We start from the raw sequence: 21429 nt of genomic DNA, 5'->3' as shown, positions 1-21429 counted from the left end.
ACTATTACACGTACAGTGAGTGGAGAGAAATCATGGGATACCTGCTTAGTAACAGGTAGGCCCACCTTTCGCCCTGATAAGGCCAATCCAAACAGCTGCTCACACTATAAATCGCAAATCTGCCCTGCCATGGAATATTGTTCCCACATCTGGGGTGGTGCCCCCAAAACCTCTCTCAGGCTTTTTGATTCCATTCAGAAGAGGGCAGTTAAGTTAATTAATGATTCATCTCTAACAGTCTCTCTCCACTTGCTGTCTCATAGATGTACTGTTTCTGCTGCATGCCTCTTCTACAGATACTTCCATGGGCACTGTACTTCTGAATTGGCTTCTATAATTCCCGCTCTCTCTTTCAAAACAGTCCGAACACATGCCACTACCAGCCAACATCCATTTACTGTCCAACTTCAAACTCACAGAACCAACTTTTCATCTTCCTCGTTTATTCATTCAACTGCCGTTTTCTGGAACAACCTTCCTTCATACGTATTTCCTGAAAATTACAGTCTACAGAAGTTCAAGCCCAATGTCAACAAATATCTTCTTTCGTCTTCTCAACCTCCAACCCAAGCACGGTACTAAGTACTATAGGTTCTAATACCTCTCGTGTTTGGAGTTTACATAAAAAAAAAAAAAAAAAAAAAATCACAATTATTTCCATCCATGCTTGCTGCACCATTGTCCGTAATTAGTCACATTCCTGGGTGGAGTATCCAAACTATAATTTTTAGTGTTTCTCACCAACCATTGAAGTAAAAACGAAAACCTCGAGAGCCACTTCCGGTCCAAAAACCTCAAGTGGCTCGAGAGCCTACGAATTAGTTCTATTGGGAACAATATAAATAGAGACAGGGGTACACGCATTCATCCCCTCTTTGAGGCGGTAATCCTTGGAGGGGATGAACTTTTCGCCTGGAACACTCCCAAGCTGCTTCCAGTTCCAACATGTACGGGAACAGTACACGTTTACTTGAGATGCACCGTGAACCTACTGGTATTTAATGAGGCACCGCAGTATAGAAGTACACTGTTGAGGAAGAAGACAGAAGCCTTTGAAAGCTTCAGTTATTTTAGCGCTTTTAACTAGTATATTTTATTGCATTTTAATTCAGTATTTTATTATCATTTTATTTGTACATTCACTGTAATTTACATTTGTTTTATACTAATTCAGTATTTCATTATCAGTAACATTTTGTATAATCGTATTTTGTTGATCTACTGTAAATTTATTGTAGATTTAAACATTAACTTTTTAAGATTTTGGTTTTCGTTTTTACTTCAATGGTTGGTGAGAAACACTAAAAGTTATAGTATGAATATACCCAACCCCAGAGGCCTATTTGAAGAGGAGTATCCAAAGCTCAAACGGACTTTCCAAAGATGCTCCACAGGGTCCATGGTGGTAAAATCTGCAGAATGCTCTTCGAACCATGTTCTAGTCACCACGGCTCTGTGGGGATGCATGCTGTCCTGCTGGGAGTCCATTCCCCTGTGTGTGCACAATGACCATGAAGGGGATACAGATGGTTTGTAAGGATCGACACATAACCTGGACCATTCAGAAATGCAAACCATCCACTTGCCTGAACATTTCTTTGTTGATATGACGGGTGCATAGCTTTGTGTGGTTTCTGCCAGATACGCACACTCCCATCTGCTCAAAATAACTAGAAATGGGACTCATTGGACCAGGAGACCCCTCTCCAATCATCCGAGGTGGTGTTCTTTTGCCCAGATGAAGCGTAGAGTTGTGTTGTGGTTATAACAATGGAACTCTAGTGGTCAGTGGCTCCCATAACCTTGTGGTTAAAGATCGCCTGATGATCTTGGTAGAGATGTTTCTGGCACCACCCTCTTTGAAGTCAGTCCATTGCTCTCTGGTTGGCTGAAACAATGCAAGACAAACATCGGCATTCGTCCACCACCCTTTCTCCACCCACAGCACTGTCCATGATGATAGGTTATTCCAGAAATAGCACATTCCCCGGTACACTCTTGGTACTTTTTAACAGGGATAGTGCAATTTCTGTATACCACCTCCGCAATAGAGGGACCCATTTGTTGGGCACTCACTATGATCCCTCTTTCAAATTCTGTCAACTCACTATGTTTATCAATACTGACATCAAATTACCATCCACGTGAATGTAGTGTACCTATATACCTGCCAGGCGGCAGGTTCGTCCACTAGCAAGAAGGGTGACAGCATCACATTGCCCAGGGACCAGGTAATCCATGGATTCTGTCCTTTCAGTGTATGGCCAATAACAAAATATCTTATGTAATGGGCATTATCCATTATACTGAAATATATAACAACAATTAGGAGTGTTATGGAATATAGGCTGGGGAGGCTAAAATCCAGCACTGCTGAATTCCTGGAAAATGCCTTAATATGTCTGTAAAAACTTTGAGGTGGGAGGCTATGTATTTCTATCTGAAACCAGCTAGCTGCAGCCAAAAGAGAAAAGGCCATTAAGGAATTCCTACAGGCATCAACATGTTCTGTACCTTTCCATGTGAGCAATAAGTAGCACCGCAGCATATAATTAAACCACATTTGCAGGTCTAGAAGACTAATTAGCACAAGAAAACAGATCAGTTTTCAAAGTTAACATATATTTGTTGTTTTGTTTTTTCACTTTTACTTTATCTTCCATTATAATCTTATTTGTAATTTTAATTTATTTTATTCTATGAATATTCATGATTAGAACTAATACACTATAACCACATACACAATCTACAATGTTTAAGGTGCATAATTACATTTAATAAATGGGGTAAGTTTGTTAAATAATGAGATTCTCTTGCTATTTGTGAGAAAGATTAGTGACCAATTGATAATTAGCAATAGAGAACTCCAGAGTTTCTTAGTCTCCCAATTCTTGGCATTTGGCTAACAAGGGCATTTCCTCAATCCAAACAGCTTTCACAGTGGGTTACCATGTTTTGCTAGATAGTATTAACCAGACAGTTTAAATTCTGCTGGCCAGAAAAACACACAAAAGGGCAAGACATCTGTTCCGACTTTATATAATTTCAAATAAAGCCAGATAGCATTAGCTATTTTATAAACTTGAAGTTCTGTTTATATTAAATTTTCATTTGCATAAAATATCTAAAAAATAAAATTTATACTTTATGAAATGTCACCAGTTGAACAGAGTTGCATCACACCTGTAGAGAAGACAAATATCTGTATTGAAGCATCATCCATTCTCAAAAGCCATTCAAAGAAATTCGTGATTTGCAAATATGGTGGGAAGGATATTTTATGTTGCTCGCAAATTAAATGTGATGCAAATCTTTCACTAATCTGCCCACTCTCTCACAATAATAACTTGCATTATCTAAAAAGGACTGATAATTTTAATATAACTTCAAAAAAAGTACATAAACTGCCAGAATTGTGAGTCTGATAGTGAGGAAAGGAATAATAAATTACTTTTCTAAAATTTATCTTGAATTAAGTTTCTTAGTCTAAAATAATGAATAAAAAAAAATAAATAAACAAACCTTTAATAAACTGTTTAAATCAAGTGAATATTGACTAAGATATGGCAAATTCCCTGCTCTGATATCATGCCATACATTTCCATTTTTTGGTAGTTGTCCACCTCCTCCCTATGAAAAGAAGAAAAACATTTTACTCTTAACATCTCAAGTGAAGATTATAAACAATTTAATGCAACAGCAGGAAGAACTATTACTTACTACAAAACTAGTAACTTTTAAATGCATCAAACACGAGAGGTATTAAGAACTCATACTACCATGCATAGGTTTCCATAGATCGTAAATTTTGGGAAATACGTATGAAAGAAGGTTGCCCCCGGCAACAGATAGAAGAAAGGATAAATGTGGAAAGTTAGTTTTTTGAGTGTGGAGTTAAACAGTAAATGAATGCTGGTTCGGAAGATAGTGATGAATTAAAGATGCCAAATCAGAAGAATAGTGCCCATGGAAATGTCTATAGAAAAGGTATGCACAAAATGACAAAGTGGAGAGATTCATTAACAGAATATGACAAACATGATCAAAGCCTTGAAAATACCAGACACGACTCCTTACAGAAAAACTGATACACATTAGAGGAAAAGAGTTAGCATAACGACATCAAATTTGGTACATACAGAAGTTCCTAATTAAGTCCCCCCCCCCCAATGATCAGAATTGGCATTGCACATTTTAGCAATGTTTCTCTGGGAGAAGATTATAGAATTGGAATTATACTTAAACCTAATTCCAGTTCCAATACAGGAAGACCAACAAAACAAATTTTAATATGCTGAAAATTTGTAGTTCAAACATCAGAAATTATAAACGCATTTTCATTTATATGTATGCAGATATTTCAAAATATGTACGTCACCCCATTTCTATTAATAAAAATAAAAATTTAGAGTTGAAACTCCTGTAATAAGAGGCTTTATTTTAATATTCTGAAAACTGACTTACAACTTCAAAAATGGTGAGTCCCAAGGCAAAAACATCAACTTTAGGAAGGTGATTATAATTTTCTTGAAGTATCTCATTCGGTAAATAGCGACAATCTCCTTCTTCCACCTGAGGGTTGCTTAGTGATGTTATATGGCCAAGATCTCCTATAATGCAAATATTATTCTAAATAGCATTGACTAAGCTATTAATTAGTATAAAACATCTAGATAACAGATATTATATATCTTATACCTGTACAACTTTTAACTCAAGAATAACATGAAATAAATATGTAATCAACTTTGCCAAAATAACATCTACATGCTAGTTGCAAAGTTTTCTATATTAAACTGTAAATCAAAGATGATTTACCATATAACATACTGTCAATAGAGTACAAGTCATCAGACATGGTGTAAAATATTTTTAGATAGATAACAGAAGGAAGTTTTACTGCAAGTACTGGCACCTTGAAGAATAAATGTTTAGTGCAGGATACCACAATGATCAGAAAAACAAAAAAAAACAAAAAAAAAAAAACCTCCTGACATCACTTGTCTTACCAAAATTTTGTGATTGCAGTGAATGAGGTCATTTCAAGTTGATTCATGCTTCATTTTTGTATTACAGAGAAAGCTACAATACACAAACTGCCAAATTATCTTCTCATTGCAGTGACTGGTAAGCAACCAAGACACCACATACTGAGCATACAGACATGTGTTCAGATGATAAAATTCCATATAAAATATTTGAAGTTTTCACAAGTAGGAGGTAGAGGTCTTCCAGTATGATCATCATCTGCTTAACTTTCATCCCCTCGTCGAATCTACAATACTATTCCTGATGAAAGAATCCTCTTTGTAAATCTGATACATGATTTCCAATGCTTCAGAAGCAGATTTACCTAGTAGTAAGTGTTGGCAAAATTTGTTGTTTCCAGAATAAAATAAATGCACCTCAAACACACAGTAATGAAAGAAGTTCCAAATGACTAATAAATTTCTGCAGATGTGCACTTGCAATCTGAGAGCTTTCTGATTGTATTCTCAGTCACTTATTTTTAGTAGAGTATGAAAAAGTTTTTTGAGAAGAACATCACTAAATTTGAATCATTGTGAAGATCTTTTACTTTTAATAACAATTTCAATTGTTTTCAGGTTCTAGGGATCACCTTTTGCTATATTCTCATTTGCTCTTTAGTTTGAAACAGTGGTTGGAAATGCAAAAGAGATGAAGATAATTTCTAATTATCTAGATTTTTACTACTCATAGGAACTAACTTGTGAATTTTAGTTAAATTTTTTTAACAGATATATAGTAGATAACACTCATTCAAGTTACAAGCTGCCTCATACAGCAAATTTTTACAGGAAAATGCATTCCTATGCTATTCAAAAATAAAAAAATACAAACAAACAAAAATACACTGCCCTACCATTAACATTAGGACACCCCTCCGTTAATACGGGAAAAGATCCTATGCATGCAACATGTCACAGATGTTATGTTATTGTTATTTTAGTTTTTAGGAGCATTAGCAACTAAGGCCATATTGCTCCGGGATATGCGGTGGTCATTCCCTCACCTTTCTGCATCCTCCGTATTTTGTGGTGACGGGCTAGAACCCCGGTCTAATCAAGAAGCGTGTGCTATGCACTGCTGCTCCTTCCCACCTGGCTACAGATGCAAGATGACATGTTCAACAGAATTACCTCAACAAATGCTAGATGCCGATTAACATGGTGTAAGGACTGCAAATCCTGGACTGACAAAGACCAAAACAAAGTTTGGGTCTTTGATGATGACCACACACCCATAATTGTCAGAAAATCCCGATCTGTAAAGAAGAAAATGATAGCTGTATTTTTCAAATCGAGTGGAATTGTGGAACGTGTCGTTTTGGACACGCAGAAGACAGTCACAGCTAAGTGGTATACTGAACAATGCCTGCCTAAAGTCATTGGATCTATGAAGAAGCTGCGGCCAAAGTCAAGAATGGACACCTGGTACCTCCATCACGATAATGCTGCAGCTCGCCGCGCCAAAGCCTGCACCGAATATTTGACCACGACAGGACTGAAACTTCTCGAGCACCCTCCCTACAGTCCAGACCTTGCTCCCTGCGACTTTGCACTGTTCCCGCATGTGAAAATGAAGCTAAAAGGGAGGCGGTTTTCCAGTGATGAGGACCTTCTACGGGCTTGGGAAAACGAGTGTGCTTTACTCCCTAGTGAAACTTGGCAGAACTGGTTTAAAGATTGGTTTCGGAGGATGGAGAGGTGTATTGAATGTAGAGGAAATTACTTTGAAAAAATTAAATAAACAAAGCTGTATTGCAAAACTTTCCTAGTACCCTTTGTATAGAGATAAATAAATAAATATAGTAACACCAAGTTGAACTTTGTTAATCGTAATATTACCAGATATGATAATCATATTTTACACTAGCTGAAAGTAAAATGCCATTATTTGTATATACAAACTGCTAAAAGATCACATCTTAAACATGCATCACTACTGATTGTTTTTTGTCATCTCATAAATTTAAGAATGGCTCAAACTTAAATTTTGTTCTATGCTGCCATATATTTTAACTTTTCTGCCTCGTTTAAAATGGCAGTTTCTCCTCAAAAGTTAGGTTTTTTTTTCTATGCGTGTATATTTAATTTTGTGTCACTCATTCATTATGATCAGAATTTGTATACAGTACAATACCAATTTCTTAATAGTACAGAAACTGCAAAATGTCAACAAAAATGCACATGTAAACAAATATGATAGTACTATCATACTTGTTTACATGTGGTGGATATGATACTGCCCACTTACCAAGTCATGCTTATTGCAAACCAATATTATCTCCAGAGAGCATGTGCAAGCAGACAGTAGTAAAATGTGGTTTATATTTAAAATTCTTTTGAAAAAAATGTTTTTTTATTTGGTGGATATATGTTAACCAGATGTTGACCTTTTTATTTTCAAAAATTATATATTGTGTGTGTGTGCACGTGCACCCACACACACATTATCACTGATGTTTTGTTTTTATATAATTTTATCCCAGATTTAAAATCATTTTAAAACTCTTTACAGAAGCATATATATATTTGTCAAAAGAAAAGCTAAAAGGTCACCAATGAAAACATGTTATTGATAAAAACTGTCAGTCCCATTTGATTTTACTTACGTGAGTGCATGGACTTAATGGTACTAAATGCACTACAAAGTACAGTAAACCCGCGAAACCCCCGCTATTTGCGGGGGTTACGTTCCTGAGAAATGCCGCGAATACTGAGTTTGGTTTGGTTTTTTTTTTTTTTTAGGAGCATTAGCAACTAAGGCCATATTGCTCTGGGAATATGCAGTGGTCATTCCCTGACTTTTCCGCATCCTCCGTATTTGGTGGTGATGGGATCGAACCCCGGGCTAATCAAGAAGCGTGTGCTACGCACTGTTGCTCCTTCCCACCTGGCTACTGAGGCGCCTGCGAATACTGAGTTATTGCTCCCATAGTAATAAAGGGGTTCCGTTCCAAAGTATGAAAAAATTTGGAAAACTAGTCTAAAATTTTGTCTTTGTATGTATTATATGTACTTTCATAATATGACTATATACATAGACAATACATAGTGAAATGCAAGCATATGGCATCGAAATGAAAATAAGAAACAATTTAATATTAAATGTAATATTTATTAGAAATTTCAAACCAGCGCCTTTGCTAGCTAAAAAAAACTTATCCCGCCAGTGCTATCAAGTTTCGTTAAAGTGTTGATAAAGGAGTTTTGCCTTTTCACGAATGATGAGTGAACTTAACGGAATTTTATTTTGAGTTCGGTCTTCTATCCACAGATTTAAAGCCTTTTCCATTTTTTCTAATTTAACATCACGAGTTACAGAGCAAATTTTTGAAGCAATTAGCGCGTTTTCATGGATACTACGGCGGATTTTTTCTTCCGATTTTTTGATTGATCGTACCATTGACTCATTGATTTTATAATGTTTTTCCACTGAGGAGACACTTTCACCATTAGAAATTTTGTCTAATAACTCAATTTTATTCACTAATGTCATCACCTTCTTTGATCTTTTCACATTTCCCTTGTTATTCGTAGCCATATTTTTGTACGGGTTAGGAAGAACTTGTCCACAATAAAGTCACTTTCTTCCATTAACACACTCGAAAAAGTCTGTTTTACACTGCAAAACGGTAGATTTATCACTTTTGTAAGCATATGAATTTATAAATTGATAAATTTATTCAATTTATAAGCATATAAATTAAAAGCAAACGACGAAACCTTCCATGACAAGCGCATAACACATACTGAACAAGGATTAGCGAGAAACTTCCACGCTCGCGATTTTGTCACGCCTCTCCCCCCACCCACTGAGCGCTGTTTTGACCGGGAAAGATAATTTTAACCACGCCCATGTTTTTTTATGGCGGAAAATGTTCACGGCGCTTTAAAATTCACGTTTTTTTAGGTTTCATTTTATATTAAATCAGCGACCGTGAAACCGCGAATACCGGGGGTTTACTGTATGTCTATTTTAAACATTTAAGACTACAATACGGTACGCAGCCCTACTATATACCACAAGACTTATGAACATATTTCATATGTTTACCAATTTTATAGACAATATCATCCTCTTCAATGTCATCATCTTCAAAACCATCATCAGATTCACTGATGTGACGCGTCGGCGTTGGCTTTGCATTATGTGTTATGAAAATATTTCCTACAAAAGGAGTAACATTTATTCAGGTTCATGAATGATAATAAATAAATTTATTTCTAAATGCAAAATCAGTTGGCAGCTTTTATTTTTTAACTTTACTATTATAAAATAATTCACACAAATCTATAAGTTTTATTATTTTTTTTAACTCTCACTTCTTAAAATAATTAAAGAAATTAATGAATATCTCATATTCACCCATCTAAAACAGGAGATTCTATGTACAAGGGGTATTTGAAATGTCCCTTAACATAGTTAATTTGATTATTTATTGATTTTTTTAATTAATTATTTTTAATTTTTGATTGGTGCAGCAAAAGCCTAGGGCTTTCTTGCACCATACTGCTAATACATGCCAATATCTAATTACCAAGATCTGCAAGTCCACATATTCAAAATCCTTCATCAAATGCTTGCTCTTTTGCCAATCTAACCAGGTGTATTGCCCTGACATCAGCAAAAGAACCCTTTCAGTCAGCTCATATAATCACCAAATCACTTTCTTCTTCTACCACCTTTAATTCAACCTCCAAGTGTATAAATTATTTTGGGATTGCTATTCACAAGTATAAGACCTTGCACCATTTTGCTGCACTAAAACAGCTGCTTGTCATTAGCCATTAACACTCTCCCTTGTACCCCCTTTGTCAATGTCATTTAAGAAAATCAAAATAATAATGGTTCCAGCACTGATACACAAAAAGCTCACTTCTAACCCTGGTCCAATCCAAATAGTAACCATTAATCACAACTCTGTCTCTTGTCATTCAACCACTCTGCAATCCATCTCAGGATCATACCCATGATCCCAACATTTTACAGTAACCAATAATGTTGGACAGAGTTAACTGTTTTACTAAAATGCAAAACGATAAAAAATAATTTCTGATGTCCAGCTCACCACATTAGTTAAATATGATTTTCTATTTACTTTACTGGGCTGAGACCTGGGCACTAAAGAAGGAAGAAATTGTAAGAATTGAAGTTTTGTGAAATGAGTGTGGAAGAAGCTCAAAAGGTTGAAATGAAGAGGTAGGAAAGCATGATAAAAGTGGTAAGAAAAAAAGGGGAAAGAGCACTTAAGAGATGCAACTATAGGGGAAAGCGAAGAGCAAAAGACCAAGAGGAAGAAGGAAAATTTTGGAATATTGAATAATTTCAGAAGCTTGTGGTTATGATCAGCTGAAGAAAGAGGTAAAGACAGAGATGTGACTGATTTGTGACAATTATGGTCTAGGAAGCAAATTCATGAGGATATAGAGCTCTTACATAATGATTGCCAATCATACGGTACTATCAAGAACTGAACTGCTGAAGCTAAGAGGAACTTATAATAACAAAAGGTAAACAAAGGTCTGACAACCAATGAATGTCACAGCAGTGAATTCCTATGGTTCCCCAGTGCAAATTTTAATTTTGGGGTGATGTATTCATGCTCCTTTGTTAGGAAGCCCAAGAAAACTTTACTGCATCCTGTGGGCCAGTCTTGAAGAAAGGCATCTTTTATAAACTTTTTTGTCCAGGAAAAGGTTGCACTGAATTTCGAAGAATGGGATCATGGGGAACACAAATGGCAATATAATGTGAGGAAAATCACTTGCAGCAATATGCCAAATTTCATTTAAAGCATCTTTTAAACAGCAAGGCCTCTAAAAGTGGGAGAAATGGTGCGTGCATTCCTCCCTTTTGTTTGTGCCTTTAATCAGTTCAACATACGAGAATGTTGAGGGGGGGAAGATTTAGGGGTCCTTTCAGTTGGAGGGCACCCAATACATTGCACAAGTTTACTATATATATATATGCTACATACATCTCTGCTATGTCAACTACAAAAAATATTGAAGTTCATAAGTTTATTTTGAAATACTTGCAACAGATAGCAAAAACACAAACACATCCTGTGAACAAGTCTATACTATCCAAAAAAAACTCATACTTATTTTTTATGTGGGGGGATGCATGAAATCTAAATGCAGACCAGATGGTATAAGGGGAGCACTGCACAAAGACAATGCTTGCAAAAATTGCCCAGGATTCAAACAAGTTGATCAGTCAAGTGGTAAACATGGATGCAAAACCTGGATTCATTTTTATGACACAGAGGATTTCCTTGCCTCAAAAAATTTCAGAGGGTGCCATAAGCTATCAATGTGAAATCACTAATATTAATTTCAACTATAAAGTGTTTAAGGGCAAAGGCCTCGTGCTACAAGGTAGAATGACTATCATGTGCAAATGCATCATTTTAACCTAGCCATCTACCAAAGTAGTTACGAGTTGCCATGGTCTTGTACTACCTCGAATAAATAATACTTCACCAGTATGTTAGTGACAACCCATAACTGGGCTGTCACTAACATAGCTATCTACCAAAGTAGTTGAATTAATTAATTAATTCAACTACTTTGGTAGATAGCTATGTTAAAATGATGCATTTGCACTAACCTACATGATATTAATTTCAACATAAATTAAATACAGTAGAACCCAGAGAAGAAGTTTTCCAAGGGAATGGGGGTTTAGAACTTCTTAGAAGGGAAAATGACCTAAGGGTATGTAATATTAACTGTACCAATAAAAATGAAGAGAAACAAATAAGTTAAAGATCATTTTTAAGTACTATTTCAGAATTTATAATTATTTTAATCTGCCTATGGGAAACATTTTTAAACTGAGGATTTTTAATTGCTTAACATTATTTTCATTAAACTCATTACCAAGTTGGAAGAATGAGCTCCTTTGGAGATTCAACATACCTTAAAATACATACAATTACAATAAGACAGAGCAACAATCCACTTAGTAATTCAGAACTGTTCACAACTATCAGAACTTAATGCTTAACATGGTTGATGTATCCACTTATGGATATCAATGAAAACAATTGCAATATGTCACTTCCATTATATCAAAATGTTTATACTAAAAAGATTTTAGTGCTGAAAGCCTCTAACTACAAAAAATTCACTAATCAAGCAAGTTAGTGCATAGTATCATTTTAGTTCGTAGTAAATCACTGAAGTAGGTGAAATAGCATCGTTTTTGTTATATCTCATATTGTGAATGCCTTCACAACAAGTTGCCCTGATACTGAACTACCTTTAACGCTGGATTCTTGAATAAGCAACACTTCAATAGTGGGTTCTCGGTAGATACTACCACCCAGGGATGGTAGTATCCACTAAGAATAAGTAAAATTAGTCTTCTCCAGTGGCAAAGGCTAATGCTTATTGGAGGTAAGTTTCTAATTTGAAGGTGGTGCAATATCAGGACAACTCGTGAAAGCATTGACAATATGAGATGTAAAAAATGATGCCATTTCATGTACTTCGGTGGTTTACTACAAACTAAAATGATGCTATGCACTAACTTGGTCAATTACCAAAATGTTTATATTGTTTAATATTTTTTTATTATAAAAATAAACAATTTCTATATTTAAAAAACATAGAGTGGGAAAACATCATTATAATAATACGCTGTGTATTCTTTATCACATACTTTTTATGAGAGAAACTTCTTACGCAGGAAAATAACACATTACAACACAGAGTTGAAATCTGGAATTAAGAAACCAAACCTACTACAGGGGAAAACTTATGTGGGAATTTATTATTTAGGTTCCACTGTATTCTCTAATTTCCATGTTTTTCCTTTCTTTTTATCTGCTATAGAACTTGTACAGAAATGCTCAGATCTGTTGATTAGAAAACATGGTAAACAACAAGAGGAAAATGGACAACTCATCAGTATGCAGAATGCATCAGAGACTAGCTTCTTCAGCAGTCTTGCATGGGTCATACACTCATTTTCTTGTTGATGCAACTATTTTACTAAATCATGTGATCCTCTTACTCTTGACTACCCTGGTCAAACATAATGCAAGAAATGAATGGACTGAGTCATTTTTTTTATTAAGATAAAATGACAACTTCTAGTAAATTTACAACTTTACAATGCATTTAATCCAAGAAAGAGTAGCCTTATTTGTTTTAATTCTGACAAACATCCCAAATCCTGAATAACCTTTTAATGGCAAATAATGATGCTGGACAGTTGGCATTGTTATATGCCATGGAGAAATGTACATATTATACATTTCTCCACTGCAGAGTAAAACAATTGTTGGTTTTAATTTCCTATTTAATTAATACTTGAGTGTAGTAGTCCCTCAAACTATGTCCCTATGGAGCATAGTTTAACCTTTTTTTCCCCATATATTTTTATTCAACTACTGGTGCAGCTACCACTTGTCTACTAGCAAGAGTTAACACATAACAAAAAAATGAAAAACCCACAAATACTAAGGATGAAAATCCAATAATGAAAAACATAGTTTCAAGATGCAAACATGCTATAATTTAATATTTATTTAGATAATTAAATAAAAGTACATTTATTTTATCTGTAATATTATTTTTTTATAGTATCTATATGATGTCATCAGTGATTTTCCATGAATTTTGAAGCTATTTCTATGGCTATCCCAAACTATAATAATGCTCTGGTTCAAAGTTACGCAATGTAAAGCTTTTGTAAAACAATGGTATAGTTATTAATTCTGATATAAACTTTAAAACGTGATTACATATGATTGAAATCCAGTGAAATCAACCCAGGCATAATTTTAATTCAATTATTTAATTATTTTGCATTTAATTACAGGAAAATTTCCCATTTTCCTAATCCATGCTGAGAGTGAAAGACTTAGCTATGATAATATGTAGAAAAATTCTTATGTATATTTCCTACAATATAACACCATATAATGAAAATAATGTGAGAGACTAAATTCTTTTGACATCCTTCCATTATAACATTACACATTGGAAAATCACTCCCAATGTTTATGAACTACTTCCCAGATATATAAGGTGTTTTTCTAAAGTGGGAGATTACTGTAATAACAAAAGTTATATACCAACCTGGTTTGATATCCATATGTACTAAGTTCTGTGAATGGATATATTTTAATCCTTCTGCTACATGTAAAAGTATCCTCTTTATTTCAGATTCATTAAATGTAGTACCCGATTTCCTTTTGTCATCTAGAGCATCTGCTAAACTACCACCTATAACAGATAATTTTAATTGAAGAAGCTGAAATATAATTAATCTAAATAACCAACTGAATTTTTCAGTAACAGATTATGCAATCAATTAACTCACCCTAACACTAACCAGATTCTAGAGGTTTTGCATGTGTAAATGGACACTGTGCACAATAAATGGTTACACTGTTATTTTTAATTACCCTGTATATCATTTCACTCCACTGTTAAAAGCAGGGAAGTGAAATGATATACAGGGTAATTAAAAATTAGCATTACAACTTCAATGATTTTTTACATTAAAAGAAAAGAGATGACATGGAAGAAAGATAATCAAGCTTAAAGATCCTCAATACAGACACGGAAGGTTATGTGGATGACAACAAAATTTCCCTTTCTTCGACACTTTATGGAGCATGTCAAGAGTTACTATAGTGATAGCAATGGTAACCTGGTCCTTCAGTTCATGAAATGATTGAATGAAAAGATTACTATTTCGGGTAAGGGTGGATTTCAGCAATACCTTTGATGAAACTATACAGAAAAAAATTGAATGGAGTTGGGTCTGGTAAGCAAGGCCACTTAAGGGAGCAACCATGACTGATCAGCAGCCTAAGAATTATTGATCTAAGCAAATCTCTCAACAGGTAACAGAGGTGTGGTACTTCATTGAAAAGCAATTCTTTTCTTCTGAGTCATCATCACACATTTTTCACAAAATTCAAGCACATCCAGATGCACACCAGTAACTGTCTTTTCACAAAAAAAGAGAAAGGGCTATAAGCTTAATTCACAAAAAATGTTAACTTTAGGCCAGTCGAGCACTTTTTGCAGATAATGACATTTTAGAAACACTAGAAAAATCGAGAGAAACACTGCAAAAGATAACAGAACAAGGGTTCCGGAATTGCTGTCAGGAATAGCAGAATTATTACTTTAGTACCCTTCACTGAAGGTGTGTATGTGTGTGGGGGGAATAGATGCATGGAATAGCTCATAAGTGAAACACTTTCTCCATTATTATTATAAAATAGAAAAGCTTCTACAAAACACCTCTTTCATCACAAATAGACATTCCCTTGAATGCACTGTTAACTTGATTTATAAAATATGTTGGGCATAAAATAACATTCCATGACATTAAAATTGTTTTCAGTCAGTTAATCATCACGAAACAATACATGAAGTCATTTTCACGTGGGGGAACTGTCTCACACTTAGTTGTTGATGATGGTGCTTGGTTGTCAGCACTGTTATGCTGACTAAGCTGCCAGGGAAGACAAAGATATCTTCAAAAACGTACATGGAAATTATTTAGTGCAGAGACTGTGATCATCATTCTATCATACCATGTGAAAAAAGCCTGGGTTTGAATATAAGCTGCAAAATATATAAGAAAGCAGTTGATGCACCAGTCCTATATTTACTTTTCCTATCACCAAGAAGATATCTGTCCATTTGACCCATAAGTTTTACCAGACTGTCAATCCTGATTACTCAGAGATTTTATTCCACTGGTTAATAAAAATACTGACAAAACAAAAAATCCTTATTGAAATTCCAATGTTATTCATTCTGGCCATTATGAAAATTATGCACTGCCAACTGATTAAATTTGTACTATTACCTCAGCATTTATAAGAACATAAATGCTGAATGACAGAACAGTATCTTCTCAATTTAGACTCTCCATTCAGGAGAAATGCCAATGGCTAAGTTTATGTCTCATTTTTCAAAAATATAGAAGTAATGACCTCAGTATATGGATGTCAGATTGAACTATGTCAGAATTTTTCAAATGTCAGTATAAAATTTAAATGAAATGAGCAAATTGCTTTACTCAAGCCAGAAGAGAGGAACATGAACAGACCTGCATGAGTGAATATACAATCGTACAGTTATTGGCTTGTTTAGAATTTCTTTCGCCTGAAGTTTCCAAACCTGTTCTTTTTCTCGAGGAGCTCTTTAATTTGTCTTCTTTCAAAACTTATTTCAGATCTGGACATGACTCAATGTTATTCTTTTCAATGATAATTTCATTTGTCATCCTTTTCAATTTAGTAACTCTGAAAAGTGCTTGTATTGTTTTTCTTACTACTTCTTTTCTACTAATAGAATTGTCAGAGTTTCTACCAGTCTAGTTAAACATTTACCCAAAGACAACTAACCTGTATATACATGCTTAAAAATCTTTTTTACTTCAATGGTATGCATTAATTTAATCTCTTTAAATCTATCCTTTCTTTTAGCACTTCTTTCTATAGTAATAATAATAGTAAATGTCCATCAAATATTCATATTCATGCACCTTTAAAGGATGGCATTCAACCCCCTTTACAGTACACAAATTAATCAGATCACAAGGATAACCTTATACCACAAATGCCCAGTCTACACTTTTAGTATGATTGTTACCCCAGTTTTTAGGTCTACAAAAACGAAAACATTATCAATAATAAGTGCAAGTTTTTTAAAAACATCCCATACCTCTCAGGTTGTTCAGAAGAAGATCCATCAAATAGAAAGCCATCTGTAAACAAATGGCTTTCTATTTGATGCTTTTCTTCTTCTTCTTTTTTTTTTTAAATAGGAGGTCACCACAGTGGGATATAGCTTGGAATCCCTTTGATAACTGCCATCTGTAGAACTGAAAATGGCATGTTTTTCAGAGCCAACATTAACTCTTCTTATCCTCTCTTGTGCAATTTCACTTAAAACTGCCTGCTGTTTTCTTTCATCCACAAGTGTATTTTTTTATTACTTCACTAGTGGAAAATATTTCGGAAAACACCTACATAATTAGCACAACTCAGGGGAAGGTTACATTCCAAGACATACATAAACATTTGGCACATACAACATTATGTTCACTGAAATGTTACGTCTATTTTTGCATTTCTTTTCGGTGCATTGTCTGCATGCTTATTTGTTTACGAATGTCTGATCACATTTTCTGTTACTTAAAATTGAAAAATCACATCTATCAAAAAGCACACAAAGCAAATGTGTTAGCTTTTCCAGATTTAACAATACGTGGTAAATTTTGTATGTCTCCTAAAAATTTTCATATTTTTTTAGAATCTTACTGAAGGTCATTAATTTGCTTCATGCCACACAATGAAAAATAAAAATAAATAATTATAAAAATTATGAAGAATGTTGAACACATACACAACAAGGCACGAGTTTTTCTGATCTTCCACACTAGCACACCTGACAACCAAATTGTTAACGAAAATCAGCACATCAGCACACACATCATGAATGATGTATCCTGCCTCCATGGTGACTTCCACTATCACCATGGCAACTATTTTCTATGAACACGCTCCTCAAGTTTGCTAACTTTGCCCTGTTCAAACCCAAAAAGGTGGAACATAGACAATATTTTATCTGCTTTATATGTGCAATTATTACTCTGTATCTGCATATGTATTTATTTACTATCCTTCTCTTTGTAGCTCTCCACTTAATTATGTATTAACACCTATTTATCTCTCTTTTTTTTTTTTTTTTTTTTATTATGCACTTGCACCTTAGAATTATTAAGGTTGACAATGCCATTAGCAGCCCTGGTAATATGGCCAATGCAGGAATTATGTACAGGTCTCTTTGTACAACAATAAAGAATATTTAAAGTCAAGAAAGGAACTATTTTATAAATAATACTTACCATTACAAAATTCATTCTGTATTAGCATGTGATCATCTTCAGCCCATGCTGAATAATATCTTACAACATGAGGGTGTTTTCCTAGAACTGCATGTGCATATACTTCATTCAGAGCTGTTCGCCTAAAAGAACAGATGAGAGGACAAGGGTGGATCAGAAACCGTTACTGTATATTTACCCTGTTATATAAGACTTGGAAACTGAAATTTCCAAGTATGATCAGTAAACAATTAATTCATTGCAGGTATTTTTAGATTACTGATTTTGTTTTTGTAATTTTTTGTATTAACTGTATTATCTGTAATTTTATAGCCATGTTATGAATTATGCAACTCCTTATACAACAATAAAGAGTATTTAATTCAAACAGTATTTAAATTCAAGCAAGAGATTGTTTACAAATGATAAAATTACAAATAAAAAAGTCATAGGATAACAAACATCCAATTGATGACAAGTGAGTCAAATTTAATATGGTATAGGCATGAAGAAAGGATGGGAGAAGGGAAATCAGCAATATTTGAATTAATGAATTTGAATTAAAATGGTAATGGTTCAAGAAACAAACCAAGAATAAAGTTATTATTACTGTTCTGTCGGTTTCTGACAGAAGGGCTACTTAGACCATACCGTGCCTATCAATATGATCAAGATTAATATGTTAAATATGGTAACTCCTCATGGAACAAACACAAAAGATTCAGAAGCAGTTATACAATTTTACTTGTTTTTAAAAAGCAAAAAATTCTGAGTGATGGACTTCATTTCCAATGACACTGCACAGTAATAAAAGTTTTTGCAGATTAGAGAGAAATGAGGGTGGTCAGACCAGCATTTTTATATAAGACACATTCAGTGAGTATATGCTTTTCTGTAAGGAGGGTGTGGTAGTGTGTATACTAAGGAAAATCATCTCCTGTAAGCAGAAAAAGGTAAGACATGTATATCTAATTATGGCTCTTGCCAGATAATTCGATCAAACAGAGAAGACTACCTGCTGGAACTTGTGGAGACACATCCACTGAGAACTTATATTCTTTAGTACAGGATGACTAAATGAGATGGTGTTTTGCAGGGCTAAGAGCACCCTATGAGGCAGTCACTATACATTATATTTTGCTGAACTGTCAGATTGAAAATATTTTCAAGAGCAAACTTTATGGCATATAATTTATGCAGTATGACTTTTATATTCAGCTGGAAGTGATACAGAAACAGTACTATCAGGACTGCTGCAGGCACTTTATCTTCAGCCTTTATACCAACAATATACATTTTAGTGATGTGGGGATAATTTTGCACACAAGTATCACGTATTTGTTGAATATTAACATTCAAAAGAGAATGTTTTCCTCGTTGTTGGAAATAATTATTACAAAAAGGTACAAAGGTAGTCCATAGGGATTTGGATCTACCTGATCTTGGAAGACCATCAAATGTGAATTGATGATATCAAACAAGCAGCGGCAAAAGATGGCTTATGTGACCAGAGTAAGCCACTTTACTCTAGCTAGAGCTAAAAATCTACTAGGATAGAATGGAAGAAAATAGTGAATGGAAACTCCAGGACTGATTTGTACTACCATAGTGACCACTGTGTATAACAGACTTGTGCAGTTGTGGGAAATCACCAGTGGTGTTTTTTTTTTTTTTTTTTTTTTGTTATTGGTGCATCAGCTTCTGTGGCTATAATGTCTCTCAAGGTTTTTGCACTACTCTGCTCCAAGCCAGGCCATCACCGTTGGTGCCCCCCAACCCAAATATTGTGTATAACAAACTGATTATATGCACTTAAAAACAGGTCAAATATGCGCCAAAATGCTAATAATAAGCACTACAATTTTTACATTTATTATTGAGTTATTACATTTAATTGACCTATAATTTCTTTGTATTCAATATGTTAAAGTAATAAAACCATTTATGAAAAGTTTTAACATCTTTTTAAAGATGTTTTCCCTTTCAAACTCACACCTGGTATAATTTTTGTTACAATACACAGTAATATATTTCTCAAAGTGGTTCGCTGTAAATTTGTGAAGTTTATCATCTAAGATCATTTTATACACAGACAGTGACCTCTACTTCTACGAAAGTGACTGGGCTGTATTTAAAATCGTGATCTTTTGAAGCCTCTATTTGAAATGGAAGTTCATTTCCTTTTCCATTTATAATTTCATCCATTTTCCTTAAAGTGTGAAATAGTTTGGTTAAAAGTTCATTATTGTATTTTCTTCTTATTTCTTCTCCTATGCCTCCAGGCACAGTTGAAATTTGCAATTTGACCTTTTCCATTTCTCCAACTGCGCTGCTCAAAGAAAGCCCATGTTTCCAGTTCGGTTGTACAACTAGATAACCAGCTGAATAATAAATATTTTCTAGCCAAAGAATCAGAAAGCATTGCCTCAGTGCTATCAATAGCCACTGAATGTGTACTACCTGAGAAATCAACAAATTCTTTTACAGAATCAAAATTTTTAGCATAAAATGATGGTGCGTCTAACCATGTTCCCCGTTTTGTGAGAACAGGATCAAGTGGGAGAGGAAGAGTAAGTAGCATTTTTCTATAAGTTGCTATTCTCAAAGGTGCTTTTGACAAAATCTTTTTTTTATACTAGAATAAATTTATTACTTTCACCAAAAGTCTCCTGAATTGCTTCTGCCACCCTATATAAGCCATGGGCTAAGCAAGTAACATGGATCAGATTTGGATAGAAAACTTGTAATGCAGAAGTGGCACTTACCATATACGAAGCATACGGTAATATGCTTTGTATTCGCCAATTAACGACTCATCTCTGCCCAAATGCTCACAGACTGTTTCTGTTGTATGCCTTTTCTATATATAGTTCCATGAGCACTGTTCTGAATTGCCTTCTATAATTCCTGCTCTCTAATCCAAAGCAGTCTGAACATGTGCCACGACCAGTCAAAATCCTTTTGCTGTCCAACTTCAAGCTTACAGAACCAACTTTTCTTTTTCCTCATTTATTCCTTTCAACTTCCGTTTTCTGCAACAACCTTTCCTTCATAAGTATTTCCTGAAAATTACAATCTACAGAAATTCAAGTCTAATGTCAACAAGTATCTTTTTCATCTTCTCAACCTTCAACCCACAAACAGTACTAAGTAATATAAGTTTCTAATACCCTTGTATTTGGGGTTTTCATAAAAAAAAAAAAAAAATGCCACACACACGATAATTTTGACTTTTCACTCAAGTCCGCATTTTCTTCTATTAAAAAGATCGTTAATGTTTAATTACAATTAATTAAACAAGCTCTAAATTAACTTCAATCTTATGAAATTTCTTGTATATTTAATATTTACTGAAAGAATTTAAAGATTGTCTTTTAAGAGAAACTGTACAATTCAAGTATGTCAACTTTCATGAATATGATATCCTGTAAAGTTCAAAGCATAAATATTGGTTGAAGTCACATATACTTAACTACACTATTTTGATTAAGATTTTTATGCGAGAAAATACAAGTCCACATGATATTTAAA

General features: G+C 34.3%; 1 protein-coding gene and 1 long non-coding RNA gene across 3 annotated transcripts in view; one reads left to right on the top strand and one right to left on the bottom strand.

The window, feature by feature from the left end:
- Positions 1 to 21429, bottom strand: part of Wee1 (Wee1 kinase) — a 101210-nt gene that overhangs the window by 45524 nt on the left and 34257 nt on the right. The window contains exons 4-8 of the mRNA XM_090380023.1: positions 17920 to 18041; positions 14121 to 14267; positions 9082 to 9195; positions 4465 to 4610; positions 3523 to 3630 (exon numbers count right to left, since the gene is read on the bottom strand). Coding sequence (XP_090236149.1) covers positions 3523 to 3630; positions 4465 to 4610; positions 9082 to 9195; positions 14121 to 14267; positions 17920 to 18041 — 637 coding nt within the window. The remainder of the gene's footprint in view (positions 1 to 3522; positions 3631 to 4464; positions 4611 to 9081; positions 9196 to 14120; positions 14268 to 17919; positions 18042 to 21429) is intronic.
- LOC150082170 (uncharacterized) overlaps positions 1 to 21429 on the top strand; it is a 162874-nt gene that overhangs the window by 112783 nt on the left and 28662 nt on the right. The window lies entirely within an intron of this gene.

The sequence above is a fragment of the Mastigoproctus giganteus genome, chromosome 8, assembly GCF_048544385.1.
Source record: "Mastigoproctus giganteus isolate SK-2022 chromosome 8, ASM4854438v1, whole genome shotgun sequence".
Lineage (NCBI taxonomy): Eukaryota > Metazoa > Arthropoda > Arachnida > Uropygi > Thelyphonidae > Mastigoproctus > Mastigoproctus giganteus.
This window is presented reverse-complemented; position numbering and strand designations above follow the sequence as displayed.